The sequence below is a fragment of the Mastomys coucha genome, unplaced genomic scaffold (genome assembly GCF_008632895.1).
Source record: "Mastomys coucha isolate ucsf_1 unplaced genomic scaffold, UCSF_Mcou_1 pScaffold5, whole genome shotgun sequence".
In the NCBI taxonomy this organism is placed as follows: Eukaryota; Metazoa; Chordata; class Mammalia; order Rodentia; family Muridae; genus Mastomys; species Mastomys coucha.
The window spans coordinates 95,979,148-95,997,869 of NW_022196911.1; the positions used below are offsets into that span (position 1 = coordinate 95,979,148).

Genomic DNA, 18,722 nt, shown 5'->3' on the forward strand with positions numbered 1-18,722 from the left:
TTTCAAGGGAAATAGCCCATACTCCAGTGGATAGCCTTAAAGTTGATGATACACACCATCAACTCTAGAGGTTGTGCTAAGCCACGTTGTTAGACTCCTACCAGCTTTGCTATAGATAACACCAATGGCATGTGGGGCCTGATGATACCAGTTGCCTAAAATGTTTTCCAGGGACAAATTTATCTAACTCCATGGGCTTGAAACCATTGCTGCTTCAGTTGGGACTGTGGACATTTCCATTTCCATCAGCACGTGAACAGTACTGATTGGACTTGGTGGTCCAAAATGAAGACATGAAGTTGGAATGGAGACACAGTGGAGGAGTCTGGGAGAAGTTGCAGAGGGGATGAGTGATCTCTCAGAACATATAATACACATGTATGAAATTCTGAAAGGTTGAAGTTTTCTTAAGTCAACATATTTCCTAGATATAATATGGGAAATAAGGAAAAGAGTACTACTGTTATCTTTGTAAATGGGCACCACACACCACAGAGCATGCCTGTCACTCAAAGAAGGAACTTTGCAAAAGAGAAAGGGTCAACTCACAAGGCAGTCAAACAAAGACATAGGAAGAAACTCTCAAATCTACCTCCTCAGGGATACAGTCCAGGGATGTTGTATGTTCAAGACCATAGTGAACCGAGACACCTGCACAGTGGGTGGATGCAAAGTGAACTGACCCACAGTTTGAATATGCACAATCAAACTCCAATGGCTTGTCCAGAACACAGGTGAAGAAAATAGCACACCAGAGTGGTTCTCTACCCTCTGATCTCAAAGAAGTCATCCACTGGAAATGTCCACAATCCCAGTTGAAGTATCAGTGACTTCAACCCCATTAAGTTAGATAAATAAATCTGTCCCTGGAAAACATCTTAAACAACTGGCATCATCAGTACCCACACATCATCAGTCTTACCTGTAGCAAAGCGGGTGGAGAATCTAACAACACGACTTAGCACAACCTCTAAAGTTGATGACCTCTTAGATTAAAGTCAGCTAAAAGAGAGTCATTGAAGGCAAAAAAGGTCAAACTGACTGTCAATGCTTCATGTCAACACTGACCTCTGTTCCTTTAGGGAGGATGCGAGGATGCAATTGGAGATCTTGAAGTTAATTTCAGTTTCTTACTCTAGCCCTAGCAGCATGGTTGTGTTCACTTCATGATGCTCTCTAAAACTGGAAATTAATCATTATGTTTATTTAAGATGATTGAGATTACTGAGTAAACCGGTCAATGTCTCTGGTAAGTCGAGTACCATAGCAACACCTCTTAACTACTCCCTTGAATAAAAGAAGATAGAATGATAAGGCAAGAGAGAATAAAACACAGATAGACAGGAGGAACACTGATCTAAGATCACAAGCCCTACTTCCACACAGGTTAGGACTGACTTGTCTGGACCCCGGTTTGTTCAGGTTGGAAGCAGTTATATGACCAAAAGTATTCTGCATTCATCCTAGTTTGATTTCAGACCTGGGAATCGTGAGGAAAATCATCACTGTATCTGTTAATACCTCCTCCCTCCAGGGTATCCTGCTGCTTCAGTCCACCTGTTCTGACTGGCTAGGCTCTACTACTGGAAGGCATTGTGCTTGACATCTTCCCAATTTGACTCTTGTTTTTCTTGACAGCATCTCATATAGCCCAAGCTAGTCTCAAATGCTCTATATATCTGAGGATTATCTTGAACATCTGGCCCTCCACTTCTGACTCTCAAGTACTGAGATGTGCTACCCTACCTAGTTAATGCAGTATGAGGAATTGAAATCTGGGCTTCATACACCCTAAAAACACATCCTTCCAACTGAGCTACGTCACCAGTTCCTCACCCCAAACTGCCTTGATGCATCTGAAACACCCAGGTAGAGGATCTGGCACAGAGACAAATGCCCAGAATAGCTTGTGGAGTCAGGCTTCTGTTAATGAACAATGAGCTAGTCATCCAGGTCATCTCTGAGCACCGCCAAGCCTCTCTCCAGAGTCTCTTCCTAATCTAAGTAGAGCCAAAGGAATAAAAATTTAAAGGGAGAGCCACCCTGAGTCTCCTAGGGTTCCAAGAGGGATCGCACCATCAAGTGATGGCCAAACATTTTTAATGAGTTGTTCTCAATTAAGATCCTTACTTTGAAAAACTTCATAACATTGAGAGAGCAATGTTTTCTTTGACAACATCAAATTGAATATGAAATATTACAGAAACAAGGAAAGACCTGCTTGTTGGTCCAAACTATGAAGGTCTGGTATACAAAAGGCCTACATAAAGAAAAATGTCATTGTATTCTGGAAAACTGATCATTGAACAGGAGCCCAACCCTCCACATCTAATACCATGACCCATTCCTACTGTTCCTCTTTCTGACAGCCTAGCTGTTGTAGAATGACCTGCTGGAGATCAAGCAGGTGACCAGCTGCTGCCAGTCCTGCTGCCAGCCCAGCTGCTATGGTTACTACCCCTGCTGCCAAACATGCTGCACTCCCAGTTGCTTCACACCTCTGTTACCAGACTAACTGGGGCCAGCCAACTTGCTGTGAAGCCACCCATGGCAGGACCATCTTCTACAGCAAGCACACCCTGCCACCATCTCTGCTGCTGTGGGTCTAGCTGCGGCCAGCCATGATGATGATGATGGTGATGACGGTGGTGGTGGTGGTGGTGGTGATGATGGTAATGATGATGAGCCTCTGGCAACCTACTTGTCACACCAACACAATTCACTTCTTGTCTTTCTGGTAACCACAAGGCTAGCACAGATAGTGTTCACCATCTCCTCTGTTTTAAGAGCTTCTGAGCCACTCTGAGGCAATGCAGAGATCTCACTCTTATTTCCTTAGGGCTTATGGGTACATATTTTGTAACCACGTGTCCTTCATGTGGTCATATTCTAAAACCAAGGTCTTTCAGGAAACAGTTCTTCATGACAATTGCCTAGTTTTATGCAACCAACCCATCGCATTTAAGATCACTGTTTCTTCTACAGTGCACTCTGTAGTTTTGCAAACTTAAAAGGCTGAGTGATGACTTCAGGTTTGCTAGACTGGCAGAGCTAAGGATTCAAATGCAGATCTAAGACTGCTCGTTTCCAAGATGAACTCATTCTTCTGTCTTGTTTTCTTCTTCTTATGATTGCTTTGCATTGTCTTCCCAGCTCTGGGCAAGCCTCTGTCTCCCTCCCAGTAAAACCTTAATGTCATTCAGCCTGTAACTGTGGTATCAATTTTTTCTGGCATTTAATTTCAAAGATTTCCATGTAGAGAGATTTTAATCCAGTCACTTGGCTACTCTGGCTGTAATACAGGCAGGCCATTAGCACACATCTCTAATCCCAAACAGTGAAGGTAAAGTTAGTTTAGAGAAGGAATGGTTGAAAGCAATGTCTAATTGAGTGGCAGACAAAATGACAAATCTGAGAAAAATTTGACAGAATAGGATACACCCAACTCTCATAAGAACAGAGAGAAAAGAGAGGCTATTTAAGAGAGAGAAGAAAGGAGAAAGGAGGCAGTTTTACCTGGACAGTTGTACAAAGACGGGTTGCAGGAAAGAACAAGCTAGAGATAAAGACAGAATGAGGCAAAGAATGAGAAGGAGTAGATTAGAATTTATTGCCAAATTTAGTCTAAGGCCAAGCAGAACAATTCAGGAGAGGCCAAGAGAGAAGCTAGATTGAATCAGTCACCTTGGAGAGGAATTTGAGCCAGAACAGCTGAGTTGAACCAGCCAGCTAGAAATCAGAAAGAACTAGAAAGGGGTGAGCTTATTCAGCAGCAAGTCTCAAGAGGCTAAACACAGTCTAGGCCTAGATTAGATTATACAGAGGCTAGAAGCTTCCAGAAGTAGGCCCAGGTTAGCAGACTAAGGCAGTAAGCCTCTGAGATGACAAGTACTACAGATGAATAAAAGTTACTTTTACAACTTAGGGTTGTTCATCAGCAATAATAATTATGTCTTACCCATGTAAGATGTACCTAAGAATGTAATGTAACTGTGTGGTACCTAATTTTGGTTGTCAACTTCACATGCCCTAGAAGAGAGAATCTCAATAGAGGAATTGCTTGCGTTGGCTAGGAGTGTGGGAATGTCTATGGGTATTTTTCTTCATTGTTAATTTAAGTCAGAAAGCCCAATCCACCATGGTCAGTGCCATCCATGGACAGGTGGGCCTTACCTGTATTAGAAAGGTAGCTGAACATGAACCCAGGAGTAAGCCAGGAAGCACCATTTCTCCAAGGTTTCTGCTTCAAGCTCCTGCCTTAAGTCCATGCCTTGGCTTCCCTTAAAAATAGATTATAACCCACAAGCAAAAATAAACCATTTCCCCCAAGTTGCTTGTCTGTCATGTTTATCACCACAACAGGCAGTAAACTAGCAGACTGTCAAAAACTAGATTATGAAGCAGGCTCTAGGGTTGCAAGAGAGCATTTCTGATTTGAGGTGCCCCAAACCCTGGATCAGCTTAGCTTTCCTGGACAGAGCTCTGTAAGGATGACTCCATGATCTACCTGGTCTCTGCGTGTTTTGAGGCAAAACTGAAGCTGAGGAAATAAAAGTGGGATTTGAGAAAGAGAAGAAATTAAACACTCCCAGAAGTCTTAGTGTATGTAACAGGTATGAATGTGGTCCCCCCCAAATGGATCCAGATCTTCCGAATAATTATCAATATAAGCAATATACTCAGATGTATTCTAGGCAAACAACTGATCCTGGCTCTGGACAGGAATGAATAGTTTATGGCCAGAACTAGCCTATGACTAGTTAGATCTCAGGTGGCACAATAGGACAGGATAGGATAGGATTCTGGGAGTGGGCCACCAAGTTATCTTGTTTGTTTATTACTCCCTTGGTCCATGATGAGTAGAAAGATGAGCTGGGGAATCATCATCTATTGATTATCTACAGGTATGAACCTAGATCCTTTCTCCTCCTATCTAATTCATAATCCCACCTCATTTCATCATGTCCATTTTGCACACGCGGCAACAGAGACAAAGTGAGACGGAGGAGTTTGTTCAGGGTTCCACAGCCAGGCCAAACTGTTGGCACTTTGCTCACTGGGAGCCCTACACTGCTTGCTCATAGATGTCTAAAGAAGGAACATGGGTTGATGGAGCTATATAGGCTGTGAAATTACCAATAATTATAAATTACCTGATCCATCCACATAGTTTGATCTCATTTTCCTAATTGAGAATTTGATATGGAAAATGAAAACAAAGATTGTTGCCTGAGTGTTAAAATGGTCCTTTATTTCAATAGGATTTGGGGGGCCCTTACTGTATAAGTACTGTGCCAGATCCCAGGATTAAAGCCGTGAACAAGATCATCAAGATGCCTGCCATCATTGTCTTGAAGAATAGAAGCAAAAAACGAAATATGCATATCAGGAGTGAGAATCAATTATTTTTTCTGGCATAATGAGAGTTTATTTAATATATAGCTTTATAAGGTAGTCAATGTTTGCTTGGAACTTTTCCTTGGATACTTTGGTAATACAAAACTTGAATGTTGATGCTGTTTTTTAGGTTAGGGTCTTCCTGTGTGGTCTGAGCTGGCTTGGAACTCAAGACCCTCTTGCATTAGCCTCCAGAGTGCTGGGATTGAACCTCTTTGGTTGGTGTGTAACTTGCATGATTCTTTTTTTTTAATTAGATATTTTCTTTATTTACATTTCAAATGCTATCCCCTTTCCTCATTTCCCTTCCGAAAACCCCCTATCCCATCCCCCCTCCCCCTGCTCACCAACCCACCCACTGCTACTTCCCTATCCTAGCATTCCCCTACACTGGAACATTGAGCCTTCACAAGACCAAGAGCCTTTTCTCTCATTGATGTCTGACAAGGCCATCCTCTGCTACTTATGCAGCTGGAGCCATAGGTCCTTCCATGTGTACTATTTGGTTGGTATTTTAATCCCTGGGAGCTCTGGGGGTACTGGATGATTTGTACTATTGTTTTTCCTATGGGGTTGCAAACCCTTCAGCTCCTTGGGTCCATTCTCTAACTCCTTTCTCCATTGGGGACCTTGTGCTCAGTCCAATGGTTAGCTGAGAGCATCCACCTCTGTATTTGTCAGGCACTGACAGAGCCTCTCAGGAGACAGCTATATCAGGCTCCTGCCAGAGGAGTGAGAATCATAAACTTCCATCACAATTACATAGTGTCAGAGTTACTCTTTCTATTGCTGTGATGAAATAGTCCAACAAAAGCAACTTAAAATAAAGGGGATTTATTCTGGTTCACAGTTCCACAAGGAAATGACCTTTCATGACATAGAAGACATGACAGTAGGCAGGAAAAGTCATGGTGACAGGAGCAAGAGGCTGGCTGCCTCACATTGGATTTATACTCAGGCAGGAGAGAGTAAACAGGAAGCCGGGTCAGGCTATAAAACATCAAGGTCTGCCCCCTTCCCCTATGATACACTCCAGTGAGGATCCACCTGCTAAGAACTGCACAGCCTTCTCAAACAGCGCCACCCACTGGGGACTGAGTGCTCCTACACATGAATCCTTTGGGGGACAGTTCACATCAAAACCATCCACATCAAAGACAGTAATATCTAGTTGGATTATGCCTTGCCAACCAATCAGGGCAGAAAAGAAGGAAAGAAAAACTCGTCTACATTGAACACAGGAATCAATGTGTAGGTGGGACAAAAGGGGGGGACACTGAGAGACCAGTTCAGGTACAAATGCTCCAGAAATAAGTACATGTAAAATTTGTGGAAGTCATAGGAACAAATTAAATTCTCAAATAAACAGAAGAGGAATGATGAGAATCTTCATGTCTCTGGTGCACGACCCAGCCATTCCTGCCTCCTTCCACAGTGGGAAACATGCAGGTGAACCTAGGAAGAAAGACATATCATGAGCTCTCTTTGCATGGGCATATTATACAATTATCACAATCTTCCTGGCAAGAGACAAAAATAAAAATTAATGGTAAGCTGAAGGTGTATATCACAAAGTTGGTGCATAGCCAGGCATGATGGCACATGTCTGTAATCCCAGCACTTGGGAGGCAATGGCAGGACCACTGTAAACTCAAGACAAGCCTGGACTACACAGCAAGTTCCCAACACAGCTGGATCTACAGGCTAAGACGCTGTCTCAAAACCCCCCAAAATAAATAAATGGGTACATATGTTAGGAGAGGGATAATAATGGATAATAAAATAATCTAGATACTTCCTGGAGACCTCACCTAGTACACCTAAAATGCAAAGCTCTTAGGCATCCAGGAAGACTACTCTGAGCTTTATTGCAACAGTGGTAGGGTCCCACTAAATGTTAGTGATGACAAACTCGCCACCAGAGGACCTCTAAAATTTTGCATTAGCAAGGCCGAAAAGTATGTGCTTGACAGAAACTGAATCCCACATCAAAAGAAAATAGCCACTGTGTTCAGAGAAAAATCTATCTTACTTCCTAGCAAAGAGCTTCAGGTAGAGAACAGATGACAAAGGCAGAGGCATGCTCAGAAGTACCATTCTGATCATCCAGTAATGTTTGCTGCTGAGGGGGGAGCATTTAGAGAGCTCGGAATGGGAAAAAACTAATAGGTGGAGAAACTCTGCAAAAGACCTTCCCAGGGGTACACCCACCAGACCGTTCATTTTCATGAAAACCGTGAGTTTTCAGCCAGGGGACAAACACCGGATCTGGCAACTGCCTGACGGGAAGATTCACGAGGATTCTTTCCATGCCTGGAATTCCTAGAGCCCTCTACGCATTCTGTCTCAGCCTGTCATTACTAGATTGGTTCACTGCCAATCAGATTACCCTCTGAAGTCCATAGCATTCAAACAGCTCTTTGAGGAGAACAGATATATGGCTATGAACTACAGTGCTCCCTTTGAAGAATACTACCTTCAAAGGACATTTGGGGCAGAACTTATGGTTCTGATAAACTTGGAAGGATCTGGCCTTTAGCCTTGCAAACTCACAGACTCGTTTTCTGTTTACATACCAAGGGTGAAGCCACCGCTTGGAGCCGACACACGCTAAGGAAGCCTATAAAGTCAGGGCACCTGTTTATTAACTTAAGGTAGCGCTAGCTTTACAGAAACTTCTCACCCACCACATGACCAAAGAATCAACCCAGGAAGTGAAAAGAACAAAATGTTGGGGGCATTTGATATACTCATTGCACAACGTCTCGACAAGGAAACATGGGAATTCACAGTCCCAAGACCAAACTCCACCAGCACGCCTCCAGGGCCGTTCATTGGCCGGGCACTGGCAGACTCATCTGAACTCTTGAGTGTTCATGCTCTGCCAATAAGTTTCACATTTTTATATTCTTAGTCAAGATCTCTGTCAGTTCTTCAGATTTTCAAGCTGTCTTTTCTTAAATTGACTTTACAGAGTTTGGTTTTGATCTTTTATAAGGGAAATTGCAAGTCAGGAAGAGCATCTAACTGTGGCTCCCAACTTGAGGCGGCATTTTGTTAGCACCACTGTGTCATGAATATCCATGGTGGAATTTATTTTGGTATAGCTCATACTATCTCTTCATAGTATTTTTAAGTGTGCTTCAAATTTGGGGTTTATTAGTCTCTCTCTTATCTTCTAAGGCCTTCAAAAATGAGAAATCTCAGTGAAGTAGAAATATTATTACAGTGATAATGTGGAATTGTCATCATAATGTTTCCTGTGTGTGTGTGTGTGTGTGCATGTATATGTCTGTGTGTAAGCATAAGTTATGTGTATGTGTGATCTATGTGTATGTGTGAGTGCATGTATGTGTATGTATGTGAGTATATCCGTGTGTGTGTGTGTGTGTGTGTGTGTGTGTGTGTCTGTATGTCTGTGTGTCTGTGAATGTGTGTGAGCCTAAGTGTGTGTATGTGTATATGTGTTTGTGTGGCCTGTGTGTATATGTGAGTGTATGCATGTGTATGTATATGAGTGTATCTATGTGTGTGTACATGTGTGTGCATGTGTGTGTATGTACCTCCATCCATCAGATTATAATCTAGTTTCACCACTTTCTTATAACTCACACGCACATCATATAAAATTCTGTCTTCACTATAGCATATTGGAGACTCTACCATAATTAAATCAGCGTTCCTATCATTTAAATCAAACATGAAAGATCATCTCTGGGTTAGCTTCTCTTTAATCCTATTTACTTGTTCTTTGAGAATTCCATATATAGAAGTGCTCAGCTAAGTGGAATAAAATAGGCTTATTCTACATGTACGATGTTGGTGCAAGCACAGGCAAACCTTATAGGGAACATCATGGCTTGAATTTGGGTCTTTTTGCCTGTGTATTTTTTAATCTCTCATGTGTCTTAGTATTGAGCTTTCTATCCACTCTCCTGAACCTGAGGTTGCCTTCTCTCATCTGAACTGCCCCTGGCTGTCCTGCGCCCTTTGGTTTCTATCAGGCCTGTGCATCAAATCCACAGTTTTCAGTCATCCCCACCTTTCCTCCTCAGCCACTATATATAGCATCAATAATGTAGAGAAAGATTAAAAAAAAAATCAAAAATGTGCCCATGTCCAGAGAGTGGGCCTTAGACAGTAGTAGGCTTTACTCAACTTCAAAACTGCCACCTCTATTTCCTCCCTTCTCAGAACTCCTTTGAGAAACCTTGATTTACATCACTACAGTGAGGTTGCTGGCTGCTTCCTCCACATGGAACGCATAAGCAGGAAGTCCTGAGTTGTATAAATAGTTTGAGGAGGAGGGCACCCATTCTTGCCTTCTTTAATTATCTCTGTATTCATGGTGGCTGTAACCTGACCTGGCCAGAGAGCCTTCGGAACCCTTTTAAACAAAAGCATCCCTCATCTACCACTGCCAAAGGCAGGACTCAAGCTCTTTATCTTAAGGCAGATTCTGCCTTAAGATTAAGAGAGAAAGGAACACGTTTCAATGATGTTGGACCCCTTGAGGATTGATTCTCAGCAGAACTAACCCATATCTTCCTAAGCATTCAGCTTAAGTGTCTAACAATAGTAAATATAACAGAGCATACATATACAAACAATCCATTAAAAAGCCAAAGCAGATTCCCTATGAGACAATATGCCCACACCTAGATAGGTGAGTATATGAAGAAGTAGGGTTTCAATGAAGGTCCATTGATTAAAAAAAAAGAAATTATTATGGCCTAAAGAGTCTATGGCACATGCCTGTAATCCCAGCACATAGGAGGCAGTGGCTGGAGAAATTCAAGTTCCAAGGCAGCCTGAGCTACCCAATGAGTTCCAGTACACGTGGGCTACATCATGAGACCTTGTCTGAAAGCACAAGGCTGTTATGTTTACATATGTGTCACATAGACTGAAAGCGTGCACACATGCCAAGAACAGGTTACCTTTATAAGGGAAGAAGAATGGAAAATTGAAATGTTTCCTTATGAACTGAAATGGGAAAATGGGAAAGACAGGAAAACACAAACAGACAGAGAAAACACTACACAGACAGACAGAGAAAAGGAGATGGTAGGAGATTTTAATTCCTCTTGATTTTAATATGACAGCTATAATTGCCCCCAATACACACACACACACACACACACACACACACACAAATGCCAGTTTGCTGTGCAGTGAGCAGCTCTGGGTGACACTGATTTGGTTGCTTGCTGATTTGCCTCTATCTTCAGGATGCATTTGTAGCCACCCCTCATCTAACTCGTGACCCACAAACGCTAATCTGTTCAGCACCTAAATGGATATAGACTCATAAAGGGAGTCTGGAATCCTTGGTTCACTGGGACACTGGAAATTGAGGTTGGACAGAGAGCTACTGTACAAGGGAAGCAAAGCAAAAGTACTGGGCTGGAGACTTATGGACATGGCTTCTGTCTTTTCAGATGACGAGGAAAGACTGTGTGCTAAAGACTAACCAGTTCACAGACACCAAGAACTCTGAGTCCATATCACTGCACACACTGCATGCTTACGTCCAGAGAGAGCAGTTAGAGGCTGGAAATGCCACAGGTTGGTCTTTGAGAAACCTTGAAAACCGGAGATGCTTGGTTTATGTTTAAGACAGACAAACACTACACCAGGTGTTCAAATTCCTGCAGACTGTACCTCTAAGCTTGATCTTCTTTCAGAAAAAGAAAAAGGAAAAAGAATCCTAGGATAACTTACTCAAAAGACTCTTTGTGGTTGTTTTGGAGAAGACAAAACATACCACCAATTAGACCAAGTCACTTCAAACCATTCAATGTTTTGGTTTTGCTAGATTATGTCAGTAGGTGAAGCACGGTGGAAATGATCCTGGACTCTGCAGGATGGTTGAAAGACCTCTCCTAATGCCTTAGGAAAACAATATGGAGTTATGGATAGAATCCAGTGACAATTTGCCCAGGCCTGTTTCATTGTTATTAGGGTCTTACTTCACCCAATACTAATGAGGATTTAAGCCCAAATTCAAGCTGAGATCCTGGGTAGGAAATGTGTCAGGGGGGGTTTAGACGGGCAGTTTGCCACAGAGGTGCAGGACTGCCCAGGTTAGGATTTCAGAGCATTGGAGGTTCTGATCAGCATTTCACTCAGATCCTAAGTTAGAAGTACCCAGCTGAGCCATACCTGCATTTCTGTCCCACAAAATTACCAAGATACTACATGCTCGTTGTTATGAACAACTTTTTAAAATCATTTCTTTTGTAGCATAGAGCATTAATAAAATTAAATAGATTCATGTTTAAAAGTGCATAGTTTGTGTGAGTATGTGTGTGCGTGCACATGTGTACATGTGTTTATGTGTATACAGGTGCATGTGCACATGTGTGTGCTCATAAAGACCAGAGGTCAACCTCGAGAATCATTTCTCAGGAGCCACTCATCTTGCTTGTTGAAACAAGGTCCCTGGGCCCTACAGCTCCCCAGCCAACTCACCGCACAGATTCTCCTACATCTGCTTCTCCAGGGCTAGGATTCCAAGCACCCATCACTATACCTACCTAGCCTTCTATGTGAATCCTGAAGATCAAGCGCAGGCTTGCATACTCTCACAGCAAACACTTCTCCACCTGGGCCACCTCCCTGGCCCCCAAATGCATAGCTCTGTAAGGCAAAATGAATAAGTGGCACAAGTTTACGTGGCATATGTGGGTCTTGAAGCTTGTAAGCCCTGCACTAAACTTTATTTGAACACTTCATGGGTAGTTCAGACTGTCTCCAGATTTGGATAAAGAACAGTGGCAAGAACTTTGCACAATGGAATCTTGGGAGAGGTTGGATCTGAGGAAAGAAGTGAACTGAGGTGAGAGGGTATAGAGGAGACATCACCGCCATGGGCAGTGTTTTATTTCAGTTACATTTCTGTAAAGAGCCAAAGCAGATGTTAAAAAAAGGAAAAGGAAAGAAGGAAGGAAAGAAGATAGAAGGAAGAGTAAGGGAGGAAGAAGGATGAGAAGAAGAAGGGAGGGAGGAAGAAAAGGAGGAACACCTGTCTATTGTAGATGTTGGGCACTGGCATGCTCTTCTTGTGTTTTGAAAATTGTTTCTCTGTTCCAGGCTTAAGTGCAAATAGGAATTTTCTTATGAGCATGTTCAGGCTGAACACTGTTTATAACAGAAGGCTCAGATGTTTTATGGGCAAGTTCTAGCAACCCTACAGGACTCCAATAAGTACTACATTATCAGACCTGACGCCAAGCACGATTTAAACAACAACAACAACAACAACAAACCACAGATCTTCCCAACCCATCCCTTTTACCCGTTGTGTTTGGAGCCCACGGTTAGTGTGCTGGCAGAGGAGCAGTAAGTTGAGAGACCCATAACTGAAACAATGAAAAGAATAAGACAATCAGACCTGGTAGCCCAGTTGCTGGTTAAATTTCAATTGCTGAAATTGCTAATTTCAGCTACTTGGGAGATTGAAGATTGGCAGGTCTTAAGTTCAAGACCTGCCTGGGGTCCACAATAAGTAAGTTCAAGGCAACCCTTTGAACTTTGCATTGAAGGCAAGAGTAAATGGAGAGCTGAGGCTATAGTGCAGGGTGGAGCACTTGCCTAAGATGTGCAGAAACTATAGTTTCAGTCCCCAGCATTGCAAAGCCTAATTCATTTATTGATCAAAATAAACTTGATAGGTTGAAAATATTGCGAAATGAAATTTGGAAACTCAGGCATGCTGACATCTGGTAGGGCTAATGGAAGGGTTGGAGGAGATGGACTCTCCCCTGAAACACTGTAACATAAGGAACATTGTAGAGCATCTCCAGCAGGAAAGGGTAAGAGGCAACCTACATCTAAGATTCCATCTCTTCTCTCCCCAAAGCAGACGGCTCTTCATCTCTGCCTGTTCCTAACTTTCATTTGAGACTCCAGTTACAAATCATGGATACTTGTGACAGACACATCAACCAACGGCAGACCTGAAAACTGATTCATGAAATCACACAAATACCTATGGTCAGCTGATTTTTGACAGAAGTTCTAAGGTCACCCAACAGAGAGAGAATAGTCTTTTCTGCAAATAAGATGAGTTATATAAGGCTAGACAGCCATATCCCAAAACTCCACATTTTTCTATAATCCCTTCCTGTCATAAGAACCTATATGGAATCAACATTGCAGTTGTGTTTTGTAAAGGGGAGACCCTCCTGTTCTTGTCATTCTGCTGAAAGCAGAAAGGTTCTGGGCCCCTGTGTAGTAGTGCATGGATTTCTTTTCTTTTCTTTTTTTCTTCTCTGTATATCAAACCAGAGATGCTACAACGTCTCTATGTAAATATGAACAGCTGGCATCTGACAACACATTCTCTTTCTCTAGTTCCATTGTATATGGGTGGGGCCAATTCTCCTCATTCATCATGTGGGCCCTGGGGATCAAGTTGTCCTCTAATCTCCAAGCAGTCATCACAGCATGTGCCTGCCACATACACATATGCAAAATAATAAGTAAATGTAAATTTATTAGCTCCTCTCCTAATAGGAGGAACACAGAGGCACATGCCTTAAATCTTAGCATTTGGGGGGCAAGAGGCAGGCAGAGTGAGTTCAAGTCTTAGCCAAGACTACAAAGGAGGAAAAAAATCACCATGCTAAAGATGACTGGAGCCTTGCCACTCATTGGGAGAGTCAACAGAACCTGCAGGATTTTATTTAGAGTTGACAATCCATATGATAACTTTGTTTAGTCTTCAGTGTTTTCTTGTTTTCCTCTGGAAAGGAAAAATGATGTTCCATTTTAAACTTTAAATGTATTAAAGGTTGTTTTATCACAGTACACCTATAGGTAAACTGGATGCTTTTCTCTCAGAATAGCACTAATTGTAGCCTTCCCAGTTTGACTCTTATAACAGCATCTTCCTCAGACTTGGTCAGCTTAACTTTGTACTGTGTAGGCACGTTCCAGACTGATCTCCAGACTAGGTAGATTGCATAGGGATATCTGAATCAACGTCTTAATGTTTCCATAGCTAGCTAACATGGGTAGATTGCTAGTGTAGACTTCTACCCACTCTTTTAAATGAGATTTTACTTACCTGAATACTATGGTAATTGTGTAGGCTACTACTGTCCTGCAGACCTGTTGCTCAATGTCAGGGTGTACAGAGGGCAGCTATGGGTGGCAGTACAAATGGTGGCCGAGAAGATGGGCTGTCATAAGAAGTCCACCCTGGTGCTTAGGAACACTTTCATCATTTCACTGGGTGTGTGACAGGAAGTTCTCAGATGTGACTGTGTAGCTCTGAATGAAGAGCTCTCTCTGCCCAATGCCATTGTGAGAGAGAACCACTGGCCATCTAAGCTTTGCAATGCTATAAAGTAGAGCTAAAATTCGATGCCTGGACAAACTCAAAGCTTTTTGATGTACAAACTTTCTGAATTAAACTATTCTATCAATAAGCAAAGTGTAATCAAAACCTGTCTGCATGAGTAGGGAATCATTTCTGCACAGGACTCTGTTTAGTCAATGTATACCTGTCAAGAATCTTGCCCAAATAAAGAAACATATTTAGTATACTTAGTTTTATTTTTAATCAGCCATTAAATAAATTTATTGTATAAAAATAACCCCTTAGACAGGCAATGGTGGTTCACCTCTTTAATCCTGTTACTCAGACAGATCTCTGAGTTCGAGGCCAGCTTGCTCTATAGAGTCAGTTCCAGGACAGGCTACACAGAGAAACCCTGATTCAGGGGATGGGGTTGGGGGGTGACTATTATTAGGTGAATTATCCTTAAGCTGTCCTGTATGACCAATATCTCTTGATTTATTTACATATTTATATGTGGTCAGGTTTGATTCTGGTTTTGATTCGGTTAGATTGGAGGTCTCGGTAGCCCAAGGTGGCCTGGAATTCATTGTGTAGCTGAAGATGACCTTCAGCTACTGGTTTTTTCCTCCCAGGTGCTAGGATTGCAGGTATGCACCACCACCATGCCTAGTTTTAGGAGGAGCTTGGGGTCTAACCTTGGGCTTCCTGCACTCCAGGCAAGCTCGCTCCCAACCCTGCTGAATCCCTGGCCTCCTGCACTATTGTTGCGATCTCCTTATGTACCCTGAGCAGCCTGGAGCTCATGATCCTCTCAGTCTCCAGGGCACCGGGGTTAAAGGCATGCTGTTCTACACTCAGTCCATAGGTTTATGTTCATCTATAGTTTTCCTGAATTATCTCTGTTTAGGGTTTTCAAATCCACTCATCATGAGGAAACTAAGGCCACTCAGCTCCAAAGAACTCTTGGTGATAAGAAGGTTAGAAACAAGCTAGTTACTTGTCTTTTCTCCCAGCTTGAGCATGTGTAGTTCCAGATACCTGCTACCCATGTAGAGTAATGCAGATTTTCCAACCAGAGGGCTCCAGGTCAGTGTGTTCAAACGTGACCTAAATGAAAGCAGCTTGTAAGTCTTATTCAGTAAACTTAACCACTCAGATTTTTATTAGCAGCCGACAGCAAAAGCATCTCCAGAAAGACCAGGCAAAATCAAAAGAAAGGAGAATTGGAGAGAAGGCTTTGCTGACATGAAATGGACTGACATCAGGAAATGCATGCTGGGAAGGCAGACCATGCCTGCTGACGTGCCACCCTTGGGTAAGCTCTCCTCAGAGCTAACACAGTTCTGCCTCTCAGCATTTGGAGAGAATGTAGATCTGAAGTCTGGAGAAGTCAGAGAGGAAGCCACCACTGTGCAGGGCTGGAGGCGGGCACCCGCCGGATGGCTCCATGTCTGTGGACTATATCACACCCTCAGAAGAGCTATGAAGAGAGTTCCATAATGAAGCTTGGCCTTAGGGAGGCTGGACTCACAGCTTGGTTGTCAGGAAGTGGGCCCAGAGGTGCCCGCATGGCATATGTCCAGAGAGGTTGGTGAACAGCAATCGGGGTCACTGCTGAAAAGTTTGCCTAAACCAGTCACACAGCAAGGGGGCTGGCAGGAAGGAGATTGGCAGCCACTCTGATCAGGATTGGGTCCACCACAAATCGGTTGGCCAGAAATCATAACACACGAAGCCGATTTACCACTGCTCCTTACAAAACAGGGGGACTGGCAGGGAGCCACTGCCTGGCAGATGAAGGAGATTATAGGCGTTGTTTGGCAGTGAAGTGACTGGCAAGGGGAGGGCACACAGCAAGTTTGACTGCAAGAACACATACAAGTTAATGGCTGGCAGGAGGCAGGCATGCAGGGAAATGACTGGCAGGACTCAAGAACATAGCAGATAGGTTGGTAATAAACTGACTGACAGAGCTGACCTTCACCTTTGGTGGGTTGACATGACTCTCCTTGGCAGCTGGTTGGTTGGCACGAGCCAGCCTCACAGTTGGCTGGTAGACATGGGGTCTCAGCACAGGATGTTGCTTCAGAGCAGGATGGCTGGCAGGATCCATCATCACAGGAAGCTGAAGGGCCACATGCTGTCTGGCATGACCCTGATGTGCAGGCAGATCCCTGGCGGCAGGAGCTGTTCTCATAGCACATCGTGTGACACCCGGCAGATTCCAGACAGGAGGGCTGGCGTGAGGCAGCAGGATGAGGAGTCCCACCCGTGTCAGATGCACAGCAGGCTGTGTGCAAACCTATGGGTTGGCAAACAAAACCCACACAGGAAGTTTCTGGGAAGCAGGTTGATGGACGAGAATCAGGTTGAGAGCTAACTGGGGCACTGTCTGGTCCTTGATGGTTTTCTTGATGTGTAACCAGTTGCCACGTCCTACACCGGCAGGAACTGGGCAGACAGATAGTATTTCTAATGCTGCCACCAACATTGGGACATGTAGAGATGGCAGGCACAGCTGGAACAGCAGTGGGGGTTCCAGGACAACAGCTGTCTGCCATGGTGTTCCTACTAGCCAGGCTGAGAGGCTGCAAGTGCCATCCGTTTGAAAAAGGCATCTGATTCCAAGGGGATTTTATAGTCCCTCCCTGGGGCGTTGGCCCTGCCTACAGCATCTTTCCTTGTTGGCGTTCTTATTCATTTATGTATAAACATCAGGTGAGGGCTTTAGGAGTCCTGGAAGAGGCCCCCACTGGGAGTTTTCTTGGCCGAATTTGGATGCACTCTGGGATGAGCTGTCTCTTTTACGGGTTGTTCCTCAGCCTCAGCCAAGCTCTTCCTCAGTACCCTCTCATCAGGAGGCCTCCTCTACGAGGAAGCCACTCTTCCTCTAGGACAAAGCTCTGTACCATCAGACGAGGTGGAGCACGGACAGTATTCAAAGAGAAGGTGTGATAGGAAAGATGAAGAACAAAAAACTAGTCTGTGGATCCCAAGGATGCTTATGGGTGCTCCTCTCCCTAGAATCTTCACATCTGCGTTTCGGACTTAACTCTAGATTTGCTGCCAACAATGAACCGTTGTAATGGCTTCCATTGGCACAGTGACCAGGTCTGATTGAGCCTTTTGGTGGCATCTTTCATTTATCCTTGAAACAACCTCAGCTAGTAAGTATGGTTGACATCCCTATTTTAAAAGTAACAAGACAAATTTCAGAGTTTAAATTATGATTAAAACAAAATTCAAATCCAGAATGATTGGTCCCCAAATCTCTGCTCAATTGGATCTCCTGAGGAGTCACAGAGAGCACTAGGGCCAGCAGGTACAGATTGCTGGATGACAATCCCACAGCATGGCTGGCCCATAAGCAGTATGTCTAGGCCCTGTGACAGAACATCTCCCCAGTGCAGTGTGAAGTTAGCTGGATCAAACGAGTCGAATGTTTACCTCCATTTAGTAATATACCCAACAATGATTTTATCATTTGGAAATTTAAAACATAAACATTTAGTCAAGCATGGTGGCTTACCCCTCTAATTCTGATATTTGGGAAGCTGAGGCAGAAGGGTTACGGTAAGTTTAAGCTCAGTGTGGGCTGCATAATGAGTTCTAGTTCAGCCTGCACTGAGGTATGAGAGAGTTCTCAAAAATCTCTGGGGAAATAAAACAAACCTTTAAATATTTCATGAAGGAATATTTTTTAAAAGATTTTATTTATTTTATGTATATGAGTACACTGTAGCTGTCTTCAGACGCACCAGAAGAGGGCATTGGATCCCATTACAGATGGTTGTGAGCCAACATGTGGTTGCTGGGATTTGAACGCAGGACCTCAGGAAGAGCAGTCATGCTCTTACCCGCTGAGCCATCTCTCCAGCCCCCTCATGAAGGGATATTAAACTCATAAAATGGCAATCAACAGCTTATGAATCCCACAAATATAAAACTTCAACAACCAGAAATACCAGGTCATCTCTGCAAGGCATTTTAAAGTTCAAGCAATCTCTTACCAGAA

The 18,722-nt window shown here is 43.4% G+C and overlaps 1 protein-coding gene across 1 annotated transcript; it reads right to left on the minus strand.

Annotated features, from left to right (window-relative positions):
- Positions 1-16,248: 16,248 nt before the first annotated feature.
- On the minus strand, positions 16,249-17,268 carry Krtap29-1 (keratin associated like protein 29-1). Its single transcript, XM_031350669.1, has one exon. The coding sequence runs from the start codon at positions 17,266-17,268 to the stop codon at positions 16,249-16,251; it is 1,020 nt and encodes a 339-aa protein (XP_031206529.1).
- Between the last annotated feature and the right edge of the window lie 1,454 nt (positions 17,269-18,722).

Coding starts and splice junctions, on each gene's coding strand:
- Krtap29-1 (XM_031350669.1), bottom strand. CDS start 17,268: ATGGCAGACAGCTGTTGTCCTGGAACCCCCACTGCTGTTCCAGCTGTG.